This window comes from Protopterus annectens, chromosome 1.part2 (genome assembly GCF_019279795.1).
Source record: "Protopterus annectens isolate FY-2018-M chromosome 1.part2, PAN1.0, whole genome shotgun sequence".
NCBI classification, from domain to species: Eukaryota; Metazoa; Chordata; order Ceratodontiformes; family Protopteridae; genus Protopterus; species Protopterus annectens.
The window spans coordinates 110,078,504-110,104,150 of record NC_056727.1 but is presented as its reverse complement, the minus strand read 5'-3'; the positions used below and the strand labels follow the sequence as shown (position 1 = coordinate 110,104,150).

Here is a 25,647-nt window from a genome sequence, read left to right as displayed (position 1 = left end):
CAAGACACTTCGCTCATCTAACAAATTACTAGTCCAAACCCTCAAAAGCAACAACTCTTCTGGGGACTCTGTATATGCCAACTCTGTTGGTAAAATATGGAACTCGCTTCCTGCTGAGCTTACTTCAGAACCCGTTCTAACCCGATTCAAAAAAATCTGAAACAGTACTTTAAAAGGCAGTGGCTATGTCCTTGCCCTAATCTGACTAACCCTGGCAATATAAATATGTTCTAAAGAGGTCTTTTGGCCACCCCTACATTGCTTCCTAATTGTTACTCTATAACAAATCAGATTTATATATGACAAAATGAATGACTTATCTTATGTATTGTACCTGTAACAGTGCTTTAACTTGATTAATGTAACCGTTTTTCTGTGTGTATGTATGGAGCTTTTCTCCCCAGGCCTTCACTGAAAATAGACAAGTATCCAGTTGGACTATCCTGGTCAACAAATGTAAAATATAAAAATAAATAAATAAATATATACATATTACTGTAGAAAATATACCCCCCCAACCAAAGAAAGAGAAAAGGTGTGGCTATCCTCCTACTCGGCTAATAAATTAGATGTGTCTCAGCTTCCAGAAGTAGTAAAAAGAAGAAAAGAATTGAACACTCAAACCCCAAAACTAACATCCAAAATAATGTGCTATGACAGCAACTGCAGTAGAAAACACCATCCATGATGTCCAAGTTCCTAGCAGTAAAGAATGCAAAGAAAGTACTACCTGTAATATGCTTAGCGATAACTTGAGTTATTGGCCGTCAGCTGAGGGACACTTGGAACTTATCTGAATTGCCTAGGAGGTTTCTGAATCCTCCTTTGATTGGCTGGGCTGCCTGTCTTTAATTTGCTTTGTTGGATTTGGTCATGAGTTGAACTTTGTAGTTAGACATTTTTGGGTGTTTGTCAGTGATGTGTTGGATATGGTAGGCTTTTAGAATATCATATCCACCTTAACTGTATCTTCTGGCAGATGGTCACATGACTGTGTGCTTCGGCTTACCAAAGTTGGATTTGTATCCCTGTACTGTTACTGCTTTGTGTCTACAGCTTGATTGAGGTTGTTGTTTGTCTCTTTATTTTACTTTTGTTTTTTTTATTATATTTTGTCAACTGCTTCTCCCTTTTCTAATATTTCCATAGTTAAGCTGCCTCTTCTTTTCACTGTTTTATTTGCTAGAAATTGCAGGTAATATTACAGTATATTTTGCAATGTTATATCAGACTTTCCTGTATACAAACTTGTGTCTATTTCTGATGAATAATCAACATTCTATATACCTGTGAAAGCTATGTATGTGCTTCGTTTCTAAGTTATGTTTATATAAGCTATTGTAAAGCTTTTTTTTCTCATGTATGTACACTTATCTATATTGTATATTCCTGCTGATATCATGTAACTGTATTTTATATATATGTCAAACTGATGTTAAATGTGGAACTTTTCTCCGAGCCTATGTTGAAAAAGGGTTTTATTCCAGTCAGACTTTCCCAGTAAGCAAAGATAAATAAAAAGAAAAATTATAATCTTGTTGTAAAGACTTTTGAACTTGTTTAATAATTTGCTATACTAAAGTTTTGTATCTTTTTTTTCATAGTTTAGCATTAGTTGTGCACTTTGTCCTTCTTATTGAAGAATGCATATGCTCTAAGGAAAAAAAAAAGATTACATCTGCTTTGAAAAATCCTTCACCAAGTGCAATATTTCTGCATTTTTATTTTACTGTATTCTAATACTTCATGCACAAGTGCTTAGGAAATAAGTACTCTAAGTGAAGTGTAGCATAAATAACCAACCATCCAGGTTATATGTAAAATCAACAACTTTTCACATTATGAAAACTCACTTCACTTGTGAGCTCACTGTATTGTTGGCATTTGAGATTTTTCAACTCTGGAAGGACATGTACGCCTCCCTTTTCAGGCCAGTACTAGAACATAATGCCCCCTTTGGTGAGAACTTGGCTAGCAATATGACTTTGCTCAAGAATCTGCAGTGTTTCTGTACCAAAAGAGTTAAGGGCATGTCCTTCTTGAGTTACTGTTACCACCGTTAAGTGCTGTCACTCTTTTCTGTTTCTTGCTGACTGCTGACAGGACATTTCAGCCTTGCCTACAGAGCCTTGAATGATCCAATGCTATGTAACCTCCTACTCATTCACAAAATGAATACCACCCTAAACCACCACTGAAACAGATATGTTGGCAAGATAGGCATTCAACATTAAATCACTCTTGCAGTAACCTGAACTTTTCAGGTTATACCCTGCCAAGAATATGACCAACCAGCCAGTTGATCAAATCTACAGAACAGTTTCCTTGCACTCATAACTGCCACAAGCTTGAGCAGAGCTCCATATAAAAAGAAGTTATAGCGCTAAAAGCTTCAGAGCTTTCTTGCCGCTGAAGTGCAGTCCTTTTGCTGTCTTTGTGAAATTGAGAGTTGGCTAGCGATCCATCAAGGCTGGGAGGGTATGTCCACTTTTATGGAAAGCTCATGTTCTCTCTGTGAAACTAATATTTATGCTAGGAAACTTATTTTGTTTGGACTGTCATTTTGTACCAGAGGACTTTATTCATATGAATGCTTGTGGAGTTACAGTGTATTTAAATCTGTTTAATATTCTTGTGTAGAACTTGTGCTTTAGAAACAGGAACTTGGTGCTTTAAGGGACTGTCAGGCTATTTTTTTCACTTCAAAATCACCATTTTATCTGGCACCGAGTTAACCAACTCTTTAGAGGCTCTGCTAGTTCTTTGGGCCTGAACCTATGGAGCATTTACAAGTTTAGTTGGCTCTTCCTTCCCCTATTTGCAAGAAGTAAACAGCTGTCAAGGGAGTCTTTTGGTTTCAGGCCTGCTTCCCTCTTGCCAGTCACTGGAGAAGGGGCGGGGGGGGGGGGGGGTGAGTGAAAGTGTACTGCATTACTGCATAGCCAGGAAAGGGAGCCTGAGCCCCAGGATAGCATGCCTGCTTTGTGCCTGTCCCCTTCCAGGGAGTTTCCCAGGAAAAGGAAACAAAAAGTAAAAAAAAAAAAAAAAAAAAAGGCTTCTCCTGTTTTTATTTCAGGGGATAATAAAGATTGGATAAATTTCTGCTTTTTCTTTGCCTACTTTCTCTTCAAGAAGGAAAGCGAAAAGACCTCCTTCTCTTTCTAACTGTGGTTTTCAGTCAGAACAGCAGGGTTGGTGGGAGAATGTTGTGTTTTAGGATTTTTTTCACAAGTTGAAGGTTCTGATTCTGAGGCAGGTTTTGCTTTGGTTTTCCCTCCAGAAGACCTTTTTGAAACTTTATCTAAAATGAAATATTTTTTCAACCAAATCAGAATACAGTTTCTGTTTCCCAGTAATTGTATTGTAATTTGTTACTGTTGTGTATTCCTCAGTCTGTAGCTGTTTGTCCTGTTTTATCTCCTTTAGAGAATGATTTTATGACAGCTTGTGGTTTAACTTATAGTCAGCATCCTGCCCTTAGGAAGTTTGATAGGTTGTAGAGGGTACCTTAGACTCACAAATACTTATTTTTTTCACCCCAAAGCAGACCATGAAATGATTTCCCTAACCAAATTACTAATCCCATTCCCTCTGGCAAGGATGAGAAAGCTTTTGACAAATTTGTGAGGAAGGATTATTCTTTTTCCCATTTAATATTCAGAATTTTAAACTGCCAGGCTCACTTGTTAAAGTTTTTACTTCTGTCTTTTGAGCACATTAACAAGCTAACTGGATGTCTTTGAATGCCTTTAATTTATCTTCTTGTCACATAATTAAGTATGCCTTAATGTTCTTTTGATGCTGCTGCTTCTGGGTCAGTCTAGTAGATTTGCTTAGATACATTTGCAAAGTCTTCCTGAAGATACCAAAACTGAAAATTTAAATTCTGTCTTGGACAAGGAATAGTAGTAATAACAATAGTAACAATACCATCTATTTGTTGACCAGATAGGCCCATTGGACACACCGTCCCTTTTCAGGGACAACCCAAGAGCAATGTCTGGTTAAGTGACTTTAAGTTTACATGGTAGGCAAATGAGGGCTGCGGAATCAAACCCTGCACCATAGGAACTGAAGGTCACAGTCTTAACCCTTTGCCCTAACTCCCAGACCTGAAGGAAGTTCTTTTTAGCCCTTCTGTGGCTGAGGTGCTTAAGAGATTTGATGAGAGAAGAAAGCTCCCGTTTTTAATTCAACTAGCAAGGTGCCAACAAACAGGATGTTAAAAAAAGGACAAGGAGGCCCCAAAATGAACAGGAAAGCTCTCACCCCCTCCCCCATTGAAGAGGGATACACTTGGCAATGGAAGTCTCTGACTCTCTCCTCTCCAGGGGATTCCTCCTTGCCACATTAAACTGGTTGTACCTCTTTCCTCCAGTTCTGGAACAAATGTTATCTCAGGGAGTCATAGCACCAGTGACTGCTTGCCAGATCCTACCACCCATTGCAGGCACTTCAACTCCATCACCTCTAGTCCCCTCAACTGTTCTGCCTTCACTGCCTGGGTTTCTTTATCATAAAGTAGTACTAGTCACTCTGCTGTTGTATACCCCTTATATTACAGCTTCTTTAGCATACTTCATACATTACCCCTGGCCCTCTGAGTTTAACTTTGACTCCCTCCCCTTATTCAGACTTTGCTTCTCCTCAGCCACCCCTCCCATATACTTGAAGCTGTTAACCTGTTGTACTGTTTTTCCTTCAGTCTCAGTTCTCAGCTACTCTATTAGTCTCTAGTGTCTTCTCCGTTACATGTATCACTGTAAACATCAGTTTGGTTGTGCTGCATCTTAATTTGAATCCGAACTGCTCATTTCCCATCTTATTTTGTACAACTCTGCATATTCATTTATCACTCAGCAGCTTCAGAACTTTCGTGGATGTGACAGGAGTTTGATACTTCTGTACTGACCATAGTTGTAAATGTCCCCTTGTCTCTTGTACAGTGGCACTAGTGCACCTTTCTCTGCATACTGTTATGATTACCCTCAGGGGCCATTTCTTCTGTAGCTTACTCAACATCTTGATTATATTTGCTCTAACCTCATCTGAGCGTGCTACTTTTCCTGACTTCATTTTCCTTAGTACTGTTCTTACTTTTAGGGTTGGCTCCAGTTCTTTCATCATAGGCTGTGTCAGGGGCAGTACATTTTCTTTGGGTTTTTCTTGATTCTGAAGCTGCTGAAATACTCTTCATCTGCCTTTGATGTCCTGTGAAGTGGTAGGTTGATGCTGGCATGTCTTATGTTTTTGCTTTGCAAACTGATAGAGTTTTTGTGCCATCTGCTGAATCCGTTTCCAGAAGTTGGTAGACTGCTGTGATACCTGTTCTTCGCTATTGCAACTTTTTCTTAGTTTCTTTCTTAGACAACCAGTAACCCTTCTTAGCCTGGTCTGTCTTTTCTGACTCCCACTTTTTCCTGCACTCCTTCTTTCTTTTGACAAGTTCCTGGTCTTCTATATTCCACTACCAGCTCTTCTTATGTACCTTGCTTCCATACTCAACTTTGCCACATATCTGTTCTGTAAGCCTCACCCATGCTGTTTTGAGGCACTGCCATTCTGCAACTACTACACCTGTTTCCATTTCTTTCTGAGATGATAGAGCACTGAGTAATTCCTTGAACTCTTGTGCTTTCTCTCCAGTTGACTTCCAGATCTTCAGCTTGGTCTCTTTTGATCTTTAAAGTATTCTCTGACAGGATCTTGCATTTGATTGTGGCAGTCAGTGTTTTTTGCTGTGGGTGAACTGTTTCACTGCGGCAGACACTGCAGTTTTTCATTCCAGCCCAATGCCTTTTTCTTACAAGGAGGAAGTCAGCTTGAGTTGCATGTTGGTCATTCTTATATATGATCTTGTGATTGTCTGTCTATTGAGCGATGTGCTGGCCACCAGCAAACCATTTTGTCGGACAGAGGCCTAATATGACTTTTCCTTCTTTATTCCTTTGCCCCACTCATGTAGACCCAAGCATTCCTCGTAATCTGTTCTGCCCCAGTATGTTTATGCCCCCCCCCCCATATCAACACCAACATACGTTGTCTTGCTTTTTATAGTAAACCCTACAACTGCTGCCTAACTGTACTCTTCCTCATTGTCACAACCCTGCTGCTGGGCATAGGCTGAGATTATGAAGAGTGACCTGTCCTTTACATGAGTGTTTGATTGCAATGAGTCTGTCACTAATTCTGATGACATCCCTCATTGTCTTCTAAAGCCTCTCCTTCACCACAATTCCCATACCATTTCTAGTCTGTCCTCTTTTGAGTGGTAGATTCTGGATCCTAAGCCTAGTGGTTTTGCTGCTGTGCCTTTCCATCTTATCTTCTGAATACAGAGGACATCCAGCCTTCTCCTTGCCATCATGTCATTCATTTCCAAGCTACATCCAGTCAGCGAACCTATATTGAGTGTAGCAATCTTTATTTAATTTTTGGCAGGTTGTTGGGTTTTATGTCCAGCTTTCATTCAACAGATATTCCGAGCAAAACAATGGTCAGCGAGTAGCTTACTGACCCACTTCTGCTGGGCTTTGACAGGCAAACACTGCCCAGTAGGGGCACATGTACCCCTTTCTCCCATTAACATGGGTCCCTTGCAGATTTCAGAGTAAGCCAGGTCCTAAACCCACTTATCACAGGCAAATACCCATCCTCATTTTTGTCAGCATTTGTCAAAGTGACCAAATCACCTAGAGCTGATTTTTACATTGTCAGGTGGTTAACCCTGGCACGAAGAAGTCTGCAATCCATGTTTTCCTATCTAGAAGATATAGCACACCACAGTTGATTCCCATACTACTGTTTCCCTCAATAGACACCATCTGGAGTCTGTGCTGCTGCCCCCAACTCCATTCTTGGTTGAGTTTGAGGTTGAAGCATTCAGCATGTTTTTGGGTGGTGGGACAAACCCCACAGAGGCACAAGGAGGACATGTAAACTCCATACAGGCATTTGAATTAAGGTCAGGATCAAGCTGTGTACTTTGTGCATGGAAGATGACCTTAACCATTTTGCCAGCCGGACACACACATGCATATCTTTGGAAAGTTTAGAGGACCACTATTTCACCTGTAGCAATTCCTTGTGATGTAGGAGGAAACAAGTTAGCAGAAGCAGCATGTTGAGTGAGTGCTAGTATATCCAGGTGGACAGAGGGGAAGATGGTTAGACTGCATAGAAACCACGGCTATTGAAAGTTGTACTGGAGAACCAAGTGCTGAGGCAACAGTGCTATTCACTGGATGACTGTGCCACCCTGGGTTAATTATGCAATAACCCACACCTGGGTGTGGGTAATGCTGGATTTACCCACGAGGGCGAAGTCCGAGTAGCCAAACAAAGACAACTGTGGGTAAATCCAGCATTACCCACACCCAGAAGTGGGTTATTGCCATTATACAATGACATTATTTAAGAAAAAAAATACTTTTCTTAAATAATGGCATTGTATAATGCCTCCGTGCTGCCCTTCCGCAGCTGTCTGGTATTCTGCAGTTCTGATGTCCTGCATGTATGCTTACTCAGTACATCAGAGCTGTGAGTGGAAGCAACGGAGAAAGCAAGATCTCCGTTGCTTTTTAGAAACTGTCTCGCTATGTTAAAGGAGTTTAACATAGCGAGACAGCTTTAAAAAAAGCAACGGAGAAAGGAAGATCTCTGTTGCTTTTTTTAAAGCTGTCTCGCTATGTTAAACCCATTTAACATAGCAAGACCGCTTTAAAAAAAGCAACGGAGAAAGGAAGATCTCCGTTACTTTTTTTTAAAGCTGTCTCGCTATGTTAAACTCCTTTAACATAGCGAGACAGTTTCTAAAAAGCAACGGAGTTCTTGCGTTCTCCGTTGCTGTAAAAAAAAAAAAAAAAAAGACTTATACTAATGGAAAAAGTCTGGGCAACTGGACCTTTTACCATTAGCATAAGTCTTTGATTAACAACGTGCATGCTGACCAATCAGTGTGCACGTTTTGGAATATTAACGGGGGGTCGTTGTATAATTGTTTTTAGTTAATATTATTGTAAGTATTTAGAATTAGTCCCTTTTTTATTCATACTGCAGTTCCCTGAGTGTCTGGTTGCAGTCAGAGCTGTAAGTATGCATTTTCTTTATTTGATTTTGAGGGGTTTAGTAGGTGGGCAATGTTTTCTTCTTGGGATTTTTGTATTTGTTTTTTATAAGTAATTTTTATTTTAAACTATATTTGAGGGAAGCGTCTTGAATCAGTTGTGAGGGTGGCATGAAAATAAATGGTTAATAATATTGATTAGCTAATCATAGCAAAAAATATATATATGTACACATTTCATTAAACCTTTTATCTGTGTCTAAATGTATGTGTGTAGCCTGAAATTTGTATGCAGAAATTCTTACAAATTTTTGCCTGCTAAGAGGTGAAATGTATAACCACTAGGTTGTTTACAATTTTGGGTCATTTTGCTCTAGATCCTCATTAGTTACATGTACATCACTTTGTGTTTGTTTTCTAGGAGAAGTTTACTTGCCACATGCATTAGGTAATGCAGTTGTTATAATCATGCCTGGGATTTGGAAATGTCTGATTTTAATCTGGAACTATTCATTTGAAGTATTGAGCCATTTGCTGTGTTTTATAGCATCTGGAGGTATGTGATGAGAAAATCTGTATGGTGATTCTTGTAAGAAACACAGGCCTCTTAAATTTGTCATATATCATCATGAAAATAGATCTGTGGTGAAAATCCTGTCTATGTTGCCCAGAAGCTACTGTTTGACCTTGGATTGGACAATGATTTTCTTGACTCTTGCTTGAGATTTTTCAGTGGAGGATACACAAATTTTTTTGTTATGCCTCTTCATTTGGCTTTACATTATACATGTTAACAAAGGGAGCATGTTGAGGGGTGTGGTATTACATTCAGGTCTGGAGAAAGCTGATTTGGTGAGGGCATGCAAAGTGCATTTACATATGTGTGGTGTAGTCAGGTGCCTTTATGTAGTTATACTAATGTATATTAACTTCACATTTTATGTTTTAAATAGATAACCTTTCAGTTTATTGCAACCTTTGCCACATTAGTGCCTTTTGTGGACTGTTCTTCAGCTTTACAAGAAAGAGATGACCTGTCAGAGGTAAGTTACTGAACACTGTGTTATAAAAAATTGCTAGAACTGTATTGACAATTAACATTTTGTACTCTCTTGGTATAACCTGGAACATTGCTTTGTTTTTATGTATCTGCTTTTAAATTTCTGTCAGTATTTTTATTTTTGTAAGGTTTATATCACCCATTGCTCCATGGAGATAGCTGCTAAAATTCTCAGTCATTGCTTTTTTCCTTAAAGAAAAGCAGTTGCAGAAAAATCATGGGTAGGACTTAAACCAAAAGGGTGCTTAGGACAATGTGCAAATGTAGTTAGCGATCTGGGACACATAGATTTAATTGCTTCAGTTTTGATTAAAACAGGATTGGTCCATTAAGCTCAACAAAGTCTTCTTTAAATTGAAAGATTATCAGTATTGATGGCAAAAATTATGAACCTGTGATGGCAGGAAAGTTTTCCTTTTCCGTAATGGTTGCAAGATCTCAGATTTAATGTATTTAGAAATAAAGGGGTGTTGAGGACATGGACTGGGCTTCTCTGTTGTAAAAAAAAAATGATTTTGTTGCAGTATGAAAGTTGTTGTTGAGTTGAGCTCCGGTGCCAAAGTACAGATCTACAAAAGTTCCCTTGCTTCATGCCCAGGTGCTGATCCAGAAAAGTTCCCTTGCTCCGTGCCCAGGTGCAGAGTCTCAAGTGACCCTTTAGCTGCCTGCTTAATGCCAATTCTTGCACTGCCATTGTTTTTACTGTTGAGAAAGAGCATGACATGAAGCATTTTCATAGGTGCCAGTAATTAAAACCCTGCCACTTGCAGATATCTGAGGGTAATATTTCTGGCCTGCATCACTGCCTGTTGAATTTTCAACTGTGGAAAGCCCTTTCATTGAGGTTCAGTGATTGGAACATGTGCATGCAGCCGTATGTGTTAGCCAGCACCCTTAAAAGAGCCAAAGCTTAGAAGTTAGGTTGGAGCCTAACACTTGCTGGTAAAATAGTATTTTATGTTCATAATTGCTTTGGCTGTCCTTGTCAAGTAAATATCTGTAGCAAGCACTAGCCCTTTTTAATGGGTTCAGTGCCAGTAGGAGCTCCTCCTTTTGCTCCCACCCCAAGTGAGGGGGAGTGTACGCACTGTCCGTATTTTCGTTAATTGTTTAAAGCACCAGGCTGATGCCCTTGATCATAGGGAGTGGTCTGTGGAGTCACCTGGCATGAGGTAGGGGTATTTGTGACAGTAGTCTCCTCTTCCTGAATCTCCCCTATGAGCCATCATTGTCTCTTGGTCCAGGGTAGGGTAGATGCTGACATCATGACAATACTGGGGATCATGGGTCAAGACCTTGACATAAAGGAGATATTTGTTTGAACAGAGCTTGAGTTGTAGTTGCAGGACTGCATTTTTATTCAGTATTTGTATGCCTTATGGCAAGCTTTTCTTTCCTGAGTGCTGCCAGACACCAGTTCCCTTTCACCCAAAACTTGCTATGAGTGTATTGCATGTTTGTTCGTGTGTGAAACCACCCATGAATGAAAGAGGTGGAGTCTTGTAGAGGCTTGGTAATTCCTTTCTGTCAGGCTCCTGTAAAGGCTCTAAAAACACAGAAGGCACTACATTTAAAATGGATAAAGAACTCTTGTCTTCACCCATCCAATTTGCCTTGGCCCAGGATGGACCCCCCCCCCCCAACCCTTTTCCACAGACCTTGAAATTCTTGATATTCTCTTTGGAATTGTGCCAGATCCTCATTCCATCCTTCCAGAAATGCTTAACTGTATACATGGAAAAGTGTTTTGTTCATCTTCCTCTGGGAACTGGTGATTTTGGTTATTGTTCTTTTAGTTTGGAAGTTCCCAGACTCTTCTTTTGTGGAACACACAATTTGTGATGTCCTATACATGCCCCTGGCAGCATGGATCATATCCTTCATCAGTTTTCCTCTAGGCTAACTGGCTGCATCATCTTTTTAGTCCATCAGGATTTGGAAAACTTGGCAGGTTAATCTGTCCGGGATTAAGGACGACCCGATTAAGACTACATTGCCTGACATATTTAACTTGCCAGATGGTTTGCTGTAGTTTTGGTTGTGCTGATGCCATGATTAGGACCATAGCCACAGGAGTTTGGTTATGATTGAAGGTATTGCAGTGTGTGTCCACTCTCAAAGAGAAGTTCAAACATTATGGATGTTCAGCTTACGAGGAAAGTGCTCTTTTCCAGACTTCTTCAGAGGTGAATGACTTCTTAACTTGGAAAGAGTCGTCCATCATTGTGGATGCAGCTGTGTATTATGCTCGTGTACTGCTTTCCTCCCCCACGTGTAGACCTAGTAAGTAGGTAGTTGCTTAGGCATTTCAAGGTGTTGTTTCCTTTTAGGCAAATTACCCAAGGGGACAACTCTTCTGGCTCAGCTACAGCAGTCCTAACTTATCCTGGGTGGATTGGGAAGGAGTCTTATTGTTGTGTCCTGTCTTGGACAGCCATCAGTAAAGACGTTTGGGTTCTGGATGTAACCACTTCTTAGCTACATCTTAGAGCTCTTGGGTCCTCCCCAGTAAAAGCTCCATCATTCAGAACAGGGTCATGAGTTTGCTCCCACCTCTCTCTGATTCTGAAGGAGACTGATGGTTTCTGTCCCTTCATGGACATCAGTGACTTTAGTCATGACACTTTTGTGTGGTCATTTCCAGTTTTTTGTGGAAGTATTGCATTTTGATGAAAAATATTTGGATGGTACGAGTGGATATGACTGATTCCTTTTGGAGTCAACCCAGTTGTCTGGGTGAGCATCACTTCCACAGTGTTACAAATTAAGTTTTCGTTTCCCAGAGTATTCCTCAGTTGTTTGAGGTTTTTCAGAAAGTATACATGTCTCTCCCTACCTGTGTGATTGGGTAGACCTTTTCTGTTTCTTTGTTCAGGTGTCCATGCAGTGAGTACTTCTGTAATTTGTAATCCTGTGGGGAACCATAAACTGGGAGAAATGTTTTCTAATCCCTTCTCAGAGAATTGCTTTCATAGGTATGTTGCTGGACATTCTCAAGTACTGATTACCTGTGCCATTAGAGAGTACTCAGTAGATGTTCTTCGTGTTTCACTGTTGCAGTCATCACATTTGGGTTATCCCTGCCAGGGTAGCCCTCAGCTGGCCCGAATACCAGAGGCTTAGTATTTCTGCATCGGTTGCTGTCGCTTCAGGACTGATGTCAGTTTGTCAGTAGTATAAAGTTAAGGCAGCCGATGCCATTACATCAGTCTTTTTTGCTGTGGAGCTCGTAGCAGAAGCAGTTCGCATGAGTGCCGGTCGACCGCGACCTGAGCTTCGTCTTCTGAATTAAAGCTGAAGTCTTCTAAAGCTAAACACCCCATTGGGCATCCTTTTCTCTTGCACTAACCGATGTCAGAAAAAGTTAACAATTGTCTCGCCTGTGGAAAGCAAATACCACACTGAGACTTTCATACTTACTGCGTCACTTGCTTAGGCCCAGACCACGACATCCCCCGCTGTCACTTTTGTGCTTTGTTCAACGAACGCGAGAACTATACATCGTTGGGCCCTTATTGTAGCTAGATATTTTTTCTCTCAGTCCTGGAATTCCGATATGGCCTCGGTAAGCCATCTGACAGCAGATCTTGTGAAAAAACGTAAGGACAAAGACAGAGACAGACCACACAGGTCCAAGCCTACCGATGACACTTCTGTTAAGCTAATAGTCAGTTCTCCGATCCTCAGTGAGGCGCTTTTGCAGCCCCTGATGCCCGCTTCTGTGGATTCGCAGGCCGCTACTGAGACACTTTTGGAGTCCAGTGTGCCGCAAAACTCTTCTTCGTCTAAGGATCCTGTGGTTGTCTCTCCCTTGGATGGGTCCAGAGCCACTGAGCAGGCACCGGCTTTCGAGGAAGTACTTCACACTAGCGATTCTCGACACAAACAGATGACTTCTTTCGCGTCTACCATTCTTTCAAAAACAACAGAGTTTCTAAGTCCCAGGGTACGAACCACACCCAAGAAACCGATGACCCACTCTCAGGCACCTGCTTCCTTGCCTCATTCTCAAATGCTTAAATTGATGGAAGACCATATCATGCTTATCAGGGGAAGCCAAGCTACCCATTCCAAAAGAAAAAGAGATCTGTCCCCAGTAGTTTTGTCTGAACAGGAGTCTGATGAGACTGATGCATCTGAATATGAAGACATGCAACCCCTTTCTGCTTATGAGGATTCTGATGCAGAGGATTCTATTCCCTCAGCCTCTCCATCCGAGGATTTTTCCTTTGGGGAAACCCTTCATACCTTAAGGGAGCATTTCCAATGGGAATCTCAGGACTACCCTCAGTATAAAAAGAGACTCAGGGAATTCTTAGATCTTCCACAGCACAGACCCCTGGCCATTCCCCCATTCCTGGATGTTGTGGACGATGTTTTCCTGGAATCCAGTTTGACTCCTGACACCCTACCTCCTCCACCCAGAAAACCTGACAGGTATTACAGAGTCCCTGACTCACACAAATTTCTTTTCAAAAATCCTACTGCTGACCCTAAGGTAATTTCTCAAGGGCCTAAAGGTATTAAGACAAATTCTGCTAAGAATCCCACCCCCTCAGATAGGGATTCCCGAGCAATAGACAGATGGGTTAAAAAAGTATATACCTCTGCTACTCTTGCTATCAGAGCACTAAATTGCCAGTTCTATATGCTAAAATTTCAGTGACATACCATGGAACTCCTCAAACAAAAAGTGTCTTCTTTTCCTGCTTGTGCAGAATCTAAAGAGTTACAAGAGTTAATGCATTCTGCAAGTCAAGTAACTAAGCACACCTTACACTGTGGTTTTGATGCCCTAGAAGCTTCTTGCAGGACAGCAGTCACTGGTTCTGTCCTTAGAAGGCATGCATGGCTAAAGGAACAGCCCTGGCCAGACCATGTTAAATCTAAATTGTTGGATGCACCCTTGCACAAAGACAACTTATTTGGCACTAAGGTAGAGGAGGCCTTAAAAAAGGTGGAAGAAAAAGCTAAATCTGTGCAGACAGTTATGGATTTCTTACAGGTCCAGTAGGAATTGCCCCTCCAAGCACTGGTCCTTTCTTGCTCCCACCAGGTCAGTTCAGCCCTCTGTGGAAGCAGACCACCCAGACAGCAGCCACAGGGAATGCAGAGATCAAAACAATGGAATTCCTCCACTTCAAAAACAGGGAGTTCTAAGCAACCCCGTCATGGTAAGAACTCACAATGACTCTCCTCCACCACCTCCTCCCTCTGCCCACCTTCACTTACCCGTAGGAGGAAAACTCTTCTTTCACTTAAGCACCTGAGCCATCATTACCAGCAACCACTGGGTCCTCAACATAGTGTCCCAGGGAAACAAATTTTCTTTCCACACCCAAAAAGGGTTCCCAGATCTACCTCCAAACCAGTGGACAGAGGCGCAAAAGCAAGTCCTTTCCCTGCTCTCTATGAGGGCAATAGAACACATTCCTGCAGAACAGAAAGGCCAAGGTTTCTACTCCAGACTCTTCCTGGTACCCAGGAAAGAGGGCACATGACGCCCCATCCTCGATCTATCCATTCTAAACACCTTTCTGGTGATGCCAAAATTCAAAATGCCCTCCTTCCAGCAGCTTCTTCCTATGCTTTCCAAAGATGCTTGGTTAGTCACCCTAAATTTAAAAGAGGCCTACCTACACATCTCAATCAAAGAATCATGCAGGAAATACCAACATTTCAGAGCGGGATCACTGCACTTTCAGTTCTCTGCGCTTCCCTTTGGCTTATCCACTGCTCCCAGAGTTTGCACAAAATGTCTGGCTCTGACCATTGCCTTTTGCAGACAAAGGAATATCCAAATCTACCCATATTTAGACGACTGCCTAATTCAGTCAGACAGTCAGGAAAAGCTGCTCAAGCACCTGGCCTTTCTAAAGTCCCTACTGACCTCCCTAGGGTACACTATCAACGAAAAGAAATCCAAACTAGTACCCACCCAAAGGATTATATTCCTGGGAGCAAGCCTGGGCACAGCATCCCAGATGGCATTCCTTACACCAGAAAAGCAAACTTACCTGATGGTGTTCTTCTCTCAGCTAGCCACCAGACCCCAGTTATCTGCAAGGAAAATCTTACAAGCTCTGGGGTTCATGGCATCTTGCATTCTACTCATTCCATATGCCAAACTGCATATGAGGAAACTTCAGTGGTACCTAAAAAGCCTTTAGTGTCAACACTCTCATGACCTGGAAACTCTTTTACCCATGATACCTTGCCTCAGGAAAGATTTTTCTTTGGTGGGCAGCAGCATGCTTCCACAACAAGGGACTGCCTTTCTCACCATCCCCCACTGCCCAGACCCTCACCACAGATGCATCAGACTATGCCTGGGGTGCACACCTGGATGGCAGGTGCATACAGGGCCAATGGAGCCCACAGCAAATCCATCTGCACATCAACCAAAAAGAGATGTTAGCTGTCCAGCATGCATTAACAGCTTTCAGGCCCCTTCTCTCCCCAGGGGCTCTCCTGATCAAAACAGATACCACTGAGATGTGGTATATCAACAAGCAGGGAGGGACTCACTCCTACCCTCTATGCAGGCTGGCCATGACCCTTTGGCACACAACCTCTGCCATGCAACTACACCTGTTAGCACAATTCCTGCCAGGTTCTCTAAACTCTATGGCAGATCACTTGAGCATAAATCTTCTGGACCCACACGAGTGGCAGCTAGACAAAAGAACCTTCACCCTAATAACTCAGAAATGGGGTACCCCAAAGGTCAATCTTTTTGCCTCCCACACCAACCATCAGCTCAGCAAGTTCTGCACCAGGGAGCATCACGGCATGGCTTGGAAAGTGGATGCCCTATCCTTCCCCTGGGTCAATCTATCAGTCTATGCCTTTTCTCCACTACCTCTCCTTACCAGGGTACTACTCAAAATAAGGGAGGAAAAACTAAGGACAATCCTTATTGCTCCAGATTGGCCTTGCCAGCACTGGTACCCACTTGCTGCGCAGCCTGTCCCCACTGCCACCATGGCATCTCACTCAGATCCCTAACCCTCTTGACCCAGAGGGAAGGAGAAGTCATGCATTCCCAATTGCAGACCCTCAATTTGGCAGCTTGACTTATTCCCTAACCACTGATCAATCTGCCAACCTCAGTAAACAAGTACTAGATGTTATAAGTGAGGCCAAACGCCCTAGCACTAGAAAGTCTTATGCTGACAAATGGAAAGGGTTCTGAACCTAGATTCAGGCTAAGGGAGCCGATACAGCACAGCCCTCCCTCCCTCTCTCTCATCCTGGTTTACCTAGCTGACCTGCTACACAGTGGTCAGTCTTCCTTCTCTATTAAAATTCATGCCTCTGCTATCTCTGCTCATTTCCCCATTGAGCAGTCCCTTTTCTCACACCCTCTGATCAAACAATTCCTAAGAGGGGCTAGCAACTTGAGGCCACCCAGAAGAGCACCTTCCCCAACTTGCGACCTTAACTTTGTGTTGGAAAAGCTCACACTGCCCCCCCCCCCCCTCTTCAAACCAGCATCTTCAGCAGAGTTAAAATTTCTCTCCCAGAAGACAGCTTTTCTCCTGGCCATCACTTCACCCAGAAGGGTAGCCGAGCTACAAGCACTCATGGCTGTGGAGCCCTTCATCATCTCCCATGCTGACAGGGTTTCCCTTAGGACTAACCCATCCTTCATCCCCAAAGTGTTGTCCAGTGTGGCTCTCAACCAATCCATTCATTTGCCCACCTTTTTCCCTAACCGACAGAGCAAGGGGGAAAGGATCCTGCACTCTCTAGATGTGCACAGACAGCTCAGATTCTATCCAGACAGGACTAAATCATTCAGAAAGTCTGATCAATTGCTGGTTAGCTTTGCTGCAGGGACAGAGGGTAAAGCCATCTCCAAACAAACTATTTCTAAATAGATAGCACACTGCATCCGTTTCTGTTACAAGCAACACAGAAAGCCTCCCCCTAAGGGGTTCAGGACTCACTTCACCAGAGCAGCCTCCACCTCTGCAGCTTTCCTTTTCACACTATCACCAAACATTACCACCTGCCTGTCTTATCAAAATCCAGGGCAGGCTTTGCCACTGCAGCCTTGCAAGGCATCCTAGCCAGCCCCTAGTCTCCTTGACTGCATCCACCCTTTTCCTCAGCTTTGGGAATCAACCCAAATGTGATAACTGCAACATTGAAACACGAAGGATATAGTACAGTTGTGTACACATACCATAAATTTACATGTTCGAGTGTATTCACTGTTGCAGTCCTGATTTCCCTCCCTCCATCCCCCTCTTCTCTCTCTCTCTCTCTCCTTACAAGGACATTTTGGTATTTACTTTCTACTGGTGGAGTTCTTTCACCATAACCTGGCTCCCACTTGGGGGCTCCTGACAGAGCAAGAAAAACTGATGTAATGGCATCAGCTGCCTTACTTTATACTACTGACAACCTGACCAGTCCTGAAGCGACAGCAGCTGACGCAGAAATACTAAGCCTCTGGTATTGGGCTACCCTTGCAGGGATAACCTAAATGTGATGACTGCAACAGTGAATACACTCACACATCTATATTTATGGTAAGTGTACACAACTGTACTTCCATGACATTGACAGCCTGAGTGAGAGCTTTAGTGTTGCAGTGCCTGGGCTTGGACCCTATTTGCAACTTCAGGACTTTGTCTGCTATAATATTTGTGGTGTATTTTGTATTTCAAAAGTTGCTAGTGGATGTTCTTCATGTTTCACTGTTGCAGTCATCATATTTGGGTTTTCTGCTTGCAGTAGCCCTCAGTTGACCTGATTAACGAAGTCTTGGGTCCTGCTTCGGTTGCTGTCTCATCTTCCATGACATTGGGTAGTGGGGGGGGGGAGGGGGTATAAAGCATGCAGCCGATGCCATTTTATCAGTCTTTCTTTCCATGCGGTGCCTGAAGCAGAAGCAGTTCGCAAGTGCCAGTCGGCCGACTCCTGAAATTTTCGTTTTCGAGTTTCAGAACTGAAGTCTTCAACTAAAGCTAAGTACCCCATTGGGGAAACTTTTTCTTGCTCTTAATCGATGTCAGTAAAAGTCAATAATTGTATTTCTTGTGGAAAGCAAATACCTCATAAATATTTTCATTCGTACTGTATTCCTTGCCTAGACCCTAACCACGACGTACCTTGCTGTCTGTTTTGTGCCTTATTTAAACAACAAACCTTTTGTTGTCGGTATTGTTACGCTTCTAAATATTTCGGTGCTCAGTTCAATTATCCAGGTATGGCTTCGGTAAGCCACCCGACTACCGACACTCCGAAAAAACGCAAAGATAAAGAGACAGCCCGCCTAGGTCCAAAGCTGCCGACAATGCTTCTCTTAAGCTAGTTGCCAGTTCACCGGTCCTCAGTGAGGCACTTTCGCAGCCCCTGATACCTGCTACTTCAGATTCGCAGGCCTCTACTGAGACCTATTCGGAGTCCGGTATGCCGCGAGATGCTTCAACTGTGGAACCTGCGAATGTCTCTACCTTGGATGGGTCCGGAGCCACTGTGCAGGCACCGGCTTCTGAGGGTGTATTCAGGCTTACTGACTTGCATATTAAACCAATGTCATCTTCTTCTTCAAGGCCTAAAACTCAGTCCATGCCTAGAAAACTGATGCCCAGACCGTATGGGTCAGGCCTCTAAGCCTAAAAAACAAATGATAAGAATGACTGAAGATCTTATTACTTTAATCAGGGGAAGTCTACCTACCCCCTCTACGAGACCTAGGACTGAATTTGGCTTTGATTCTTCTGATCAGGATTCTGAAATTTCTGTTTCTTCTGATGACTAGGACTTACCCTTATCTGCCTATGAGGATTCTGATGCAGAGGACTCAATTCCCTGTGCTTCCCCTCCAGAGGATTTCTTTTTCGGTGAAACCTTGCGTACTCTTGGGGAGCATTTCTGCTGGGAAAGCCAGGATTACTCTGATTCTAAAAAGAGGCTTAGGGATTTCTTACTCCTGCCCCAACACAGGCCTTTAGCTATTCTCCTAGAAAACGAGATAGATATTACAGGGTTCATGACTCTCACAAGTTCCTTTTTAAAAATCCCACTGTGGATCCTGAGACCATTTCACAGGGACCCAAGGGCATAAAGACTACAACTGCCAAAAATCCTACCTCCCCTGATAGATATTCCAGGGCACTGGATAGATGGGGTAAGAAGGTATACACTTCTGCAGCCTTGGCCATTAAGGCCTTAAATTGCCAGTTTCATATGTTAAAGTATCAGCAGCACATTAATGGATTGCTTATACAGAAAATGATGTTGATTCCTGACTGTGCTGAAAATAAAGATTTACAGGATTTAATGCATTCTGCTGTGTAAGTTGGAAAACATACTTTGCAATGTGGTTTTAATTCACTGGAGGCATCTTGCAGGGCTGCTGTTACTGGGTCTGTACTTAGAAGGCATGCTTGGCTTAAGGAGCTATCTTTGCCAGATCATGTTAAAGCTAAGTTGTTGGATGCTCCCTTAAACCAGGACCACCTGTTTGGCAACAAAGCAGAAGAAGTACTTAAAAAGATGGAGGGAATTTTTAAATCTATGCAAACTGTTAAAGATTTCCTGCAAGTGCAGCCTCCAAGATTTAGTAGGCATTGGCCCTCTAAGAAATGGTCCTTTCCTGCCTCTTCCAGGCATTCTCAGTCCAAACCCAGACCCAGCAGAACACTCAGGCTTCAGTCCCAAGGTATGCACTGGACTAAGCAGTGGGGGGCTCCCACTTCCAAAGCAGGGAGTAGTAAGACACCCCCTATGGTAAACTGTCTCAATGATTTAACTTTAAAACTTCCAAGCCCTTCTCAACTGACTGCTTCCTTAAGGGGAAAGATTGCTCTGCAGGCAAAACACTGGGAACTCATTACCCAGGACAAATGGGTTTTAAATATGGTTTCCCAGGGATACAGATTCCACTTCCACACTTTACCAACCCCAAATGGTTGGCCAGTTATACCCCTAAATTAGTGGGCAGAGGCTCAAAAGCAAGCTCTCTCTCTTAAGTATAAGGGCTATTCAAACTGTCACAGAAGAGGAAAGGGGACAAGGTTTCTACTCAAGACTTTTTCTGGTGCCCAGAAAAGACAACTTCTGACGTCCTATCCTGGATCTGTCCATCCTAGGCACTTTTTTGGTGATCCCAAAATTCAAGATGCTAACTGTCCACCAGTTGCTTCCTATGCTAAGCAAGAATGCCTGGTTGGCAACACTGGATTTAAAGGAAGCCTACCTACACGTCCCAATCAGGGAATCTTGCAGAAGATACCTACGCTTCAAAGCAGGATTCATGCACTATCAGATGTTCATCGTGCATACAGCTGCAGTAATCACAGATGGGTTCTGTGCCGTCAGGCGGTCCCTCGGTCGGCCGAATTCCAAAGTCTAGGTCCGGCGTCGGTTGCTGTCGCTTTCTCTCCTGACGTCAGTGAGGCCGGAGTATATAAGACACAGCCGACACCATGTTCTTCAGCCTTTTTTGCCGCGCTGTGCCCGAAGCAGAAGCAGTTCGCAAGTGCCGGTCGGCCAGCTCCTGAATTACGGAAATATTGGAAACCGAAGTCTTCATTAAAGCTAAGTACCCGTTGAAACTTTTCTTGCCTCAGACCGATGTCAGAAAAAGTTAATAATTGTATTTCTTGTGGGAAGCAAATACCGCATAAGGATTTCCATTCCTTCTGCATACCTTGTTTAGGCCCAGACCACGACGTCTCGGGCTGTTGCTTTTGCGCTACCTTCAATAAACGCACGATTAAGCGTCGGGCGGAGTTCGCCCAACACTATTTTGGTAAAGCCTTTGATTATAAAATGTCGTTGGATACTCCGACTACCGTTTTGTCCAAAAAACGCAAGGACAAGGACCGACACGCGAGGCCCGCGGTCCCCGCCGACACCACGCCAAAACAGGCTACATGTGGTCTGGTTCTCAGCGAGACGCCTTTGCAGTCCCTGACTACCGACGACACTCCTTTGGCGGTGTCCTCTGTACCTGAGACCGCTGGTACCTCGGCCCTTTCCCAGACTACAACCACCGAAGCCTTTGCTAATGTTGAGCCTACTAATGTGGACAGGTCCACTTCCACCCATGGTGTCTTTAGACCCTCATCTTCTTTTTCTATTAAGGCCTTTACTAAATCCAAAGCAGCCAGGCATCCCAAGAGGCCTGTTGCACAGGGCCCATCTCCAGGTCCCATGCCTAAAAAACAGATGCTTAAAATGGCTGAGGATTTAATTACTCTTATCAGGGGTTCTCAACCCCCTCCGGACAAGAGACCCAGAGTGGAGGAAGATTCTCCCTCTTCTGATCAGGGATCCATTTTATCAGAACATTCTGATGTAGAGGAACACTCTTAGTCCCCTTTTGAGGATTCGGATGCAGAGCAGTCCATTCCTTCTGTATCTCCTCCTGAGGATTTTTCCTTTGGGGAAACCTTGCACACTTTGAGGGAACACTTCCATTGGGAAGGCCAAGACTTTTCAGATTCCAAGAAAAGACTTAGGGAATTTCTTTTGTTACCTCAACACAGACCTCTGGCGATACCTCCTGTTTTGGACATACTTGATGATGTTTATTCGAGGCTTGCCTTAACCCGATTCTCTGCCTCCTGCACCAGTCAAACCTGATAGGTACTACAGAGTACCTAACTCTCACCAATTTCTCTTCAAAAGCCATAATGCTGACCCTGAAACCATTTCACAAGGCCCCAAGGGATTGAAGGCCTCCACTGCCGAGAATCCACTTCCTGCAGAAAGAGAGTCAAGATCTTTAGAAAGGTGGGGAAAAAAGGTATATACCTCGGCCACCCTAGCCATGAGGGCCTTAAATTGTCAGTTTCATATGCTTAAATATCAACAGTTCCTGTTATCACAATTAAGGAATAAAATGTCTCAACCTGAACAACCAGATTTGAAGGAGTTACAGGATATGATGCATAGTGCAGAGCAAGTGGGTAAACACACCTCACAATGTGGTTATGATGCCCTAGAGGCCTCAAGTAGAGCGGCTGCTACAGGATCAGTCATTCGCAGACATGCCTGGCTTAGGGAACAAAACTTGCCTGATCATGTGAAAGCTAAACTTCTAGATGCTCCTTTACAAAAGGATGTGCTGTTTGGTACTAATGCTGAGGAGATACTACGGAAAATGGAAGAAAAAGCCAAATCTATGCAAACTGTCAAAGCTTTTTTACAGGTCCAACCACCACGTTTTAGCAGAAATTGGCCTTCAAAAAACTGGTCCTTTCCAGCCACTGACAAGCCCCAAAGAGGTAGATACAGACGCACAAGGGGCAGAGGGCAATCACAAGGATCATATAGAGGCCGGCAATGGCAAACTCCAGCACCAAGAGGTGGCGAAGACAGTGCACAACAATACAGGAAGCAAACCCAATGACTCCCTCATTTCCATGCCAAGCATGTCTCAGCTGGCAGCACCTTTGGGAGGAAAGCTAGCATTATTTGCAAGCAATTGGCATATTGTCACAACAGACAAATGGATCCTGGACATTATAAACAGAGGCTACAAATTTCAATTCCACACTCTTCCAAAAATGAGAGGCATGCCAAACCTGCCACAAAATCAAAGGGCAGAGGCACAACTACAAATTTCAAAGCTCATAAGCATGAGAGCTGTTCAAGAGGTACCTACTCACGAACAAGGTCAAGGTTTTTATTCAAGACTCTTTCTGGTACCAAGGAAAGGAACCGACTGGAGACCCATTTTGGACTTATCCATCCTAAACACATTTCTACTGCACCAAAATTCAAGATGCTCACATTACAGCAGCTTCTTCCCATGCTGGGCAAGGAGTTTTGGCTGGTAACATTGGACCTCAAGGAGGCATACCTGCATGTCCCAATCAGACAAAGTTGCCGAAGATACCTCAGATTTCTTGCAGGTTCAATCCACTATCAATTCTCTGCATTGCCCTTTGGCTTATCTACTGCGCCCAGAGTATTCACAAAGTGCCTGGCATCAGTGATTGCCTACTGCAGACTTCAAGGGATACAAATTTACCCTTATTTGGACGACTGCCTGATCCAAGCGGACAGCAAGCACATACTTCTGGAACATCTGGCATATGTGACATGGTTACTGCATTCTCTGGGATACACAATCAACAAAGAGAAATCAAGGCTAACACCATCTCAGAAAATAACTTAACTGGGTGCCAACTTGGACACAAACACCCAGATGGCCTACCTTATGCCAGAAAAACAGGGGCAACTATCTCAGTACTTCAAAATACTAGCAAAATGTACCAGGCTTACTGCAAGGAAAATCCTGCAGGCTCTAGGATTCATGGCATCTTGCATTCTTTTAATCCCATGTGCAAAGTTGCATATGAGGAAACTTCAATGGTACCTAAAAAACCTATGGTCTCAACACAGTCACAGTTTGGAAACAATAATACCAATAATTCCATGTTTGCAAAAGGAATTTCTATGGTGGGCCCAAGCATGTCAAGCAAACACAGGCCTCCCATTCTGCAAGCCTCAAGCAAAGCAAGTCATCACAACAGACGCCTCAGATTACGCCTGGGCGACATGACGGACAGGTGCATTCAGGGCAAATGGTCCCAAAAGGAAAAGCACCTTCACATCAATCAAAAAGAAATGCTAGCAGTAATAAATGCAATTACAGCTTTCAAGGACTTCCTGCATCCAGGACAATTACTGATAAGAACAGACAACACCACAGTAATGTGGTACATAAACAAACAAGGAGGAACACATTCATACCCCTTGTGCAGACTAGCCATGACTCTTTGGAACTTGGCTCTGGAATGGCAAATCGAACTTCAAGCACAGTACTTGCCAGGATTGGAAAACACGCTGGCAGACAATCTAGGCAGAAATATGACAGATCCACACGAATGGAAGTTACACCCTCAGGTGTTTACAGAAATAATCCAAGCGTGGGGGAGGCCAGACATAGATCTTTTTGCCTCCCACAGGAATCATCAATTGGAAAAGTTTTGTTCGAGGACCTTTCATCCAAAGGCCTGGAGAGTGGACGCCCTTTCATTCAGTTGGACAGCATGGGCAGTTTACGCATTCCCACCTCTGCCTCTTCTGCCCAAGGTGCTTTTGAAAGCGAGAGCAGACAGACCGAAGATGATACTGATTGCTCCAGATTGGCCAAGGCAACACTGGTACCCACTCCTGAGGAGCCTAACACATACTCCTCCCTGGTCCCTGCCTCTAATGCCTCTTCTGCTGACTCAGCACAGCTACAAAACTCTTCACAGTCAGCTGAAAACACTCAATCTCGCTGCATGGAAAATTCCTTAACACCACAACAGACCCTACTTTCCAAGGAGGTGCAGGATGTCATTTTGGAGGCCAGAAGGCCATCTACTAGAAAAGCTTACTCCGCAAAATGGAAGCGGTTTTGCTCTTAGAATGAGAAAAAAGGCCAGGACCCTAGAAAACTGAACTTGCCTCAGGTATTACAGTATCTAGCTGAGCTGCTGAACAGTGGACTTTCATTTTCTTCCATAAAAATCCATGCCTGAGCCATTTCTGCAGAATTCAACACGGATCCTCCTTTATTTTCTCACCCACTCTTACGACAGTTCCTCAGAGGGGCTAAGAGTATAAGACCACCAAGGAAACAACCAATACCAGCCTGGGATCTTAATTACATACTAGAAAAATTAACATTGCCTCCTTTTGAACCAGCTGCCTCAACAGATTTGCAATATTTGTCCTGGAAAACAGCCTTCCTTCTGGCTATCACTTCAGCTCGTAGAGTTTCGGAACTACAGGCCCTCATGGCGGTGCAGCCCTTTCTCATCTTCCATCAAGACAGGGTTTCCCTTCGTACCAACCCATCATTTATGCCTAAAGTGGTATCCAGGGTAGCTTTAAATCAAGCCATACACCTTCCTACCTTTTACCCCAATCCTCAAAACAAAGGGGAAAGGCTGCTACATTCTTTAGACATCCATAGGCAGCTACGTTACTATTTGGACAGAACAAAGTCCTTCAGGAAATCAGAACAACTCGTTGTGTCCTATGCTGTAGGGGCTCAAGGGAAGCCAGTTTCCAAACAGACTATTTCAAAGTGGATAGGTCACTGCATACGGTTTTGTTATTCCTATCATGGGAAATCTGTTCCTACAGGTATCAGATCACACTCCACCAGGGCCACAGCTACCTCTACAGCCTTCCTCAGAGGAGTTCCTACCAAAGATATTTTGGAGGCAGCCACTTGGAGTTCTGTACATACCTTCACAAAACACTACCACCTGCCTTTATATTCCAGAACTAGAGCAGGCTTTGCCACTACTGTGTTGCAGGGCATTCTGGCCCAACCCAGTTCCTCCTAGTACCTACCACCCTGTGCGTAGCTTTGGGACTCTACCCATCTGTGATTACTGCAGCTGTATGCACGATGAACATAGTACAGTTTTGTACCTACCATAAATGTAGATGTTCGAGTGCTAATACAGCTGCAGTACAGGTTTCCCTCCCTCCTTCCCCACTTGGTAAAGGCATGGGGCCTAACACCCTCTTCATACAACCTGACTGGGTT

General features: G+C 43.4%; 1 protein-coding gene across 1 annotated transcript in view; it reads left to right on the top strand.

The window, feature by feature from the left end:
* The window catches only part of PSME4 (proteasome activator subunit 4), a 2,990,260-nt gene that overhangs the window by 837,729 nt on the left and 2,126,884 nt on the right, over positions 1–25,647 (top strand). Inside the window, exon 12 of the mRNA XM_044055122.1 lies at positions 9,019–9,108. Coding sequence (XP_043911057.1) covers positions 9,019–9,108 — 90 coding nt within the window. The remainder of the gene's footprint in view (positions 1–9,018; positions 9,109–25,647) is intronic.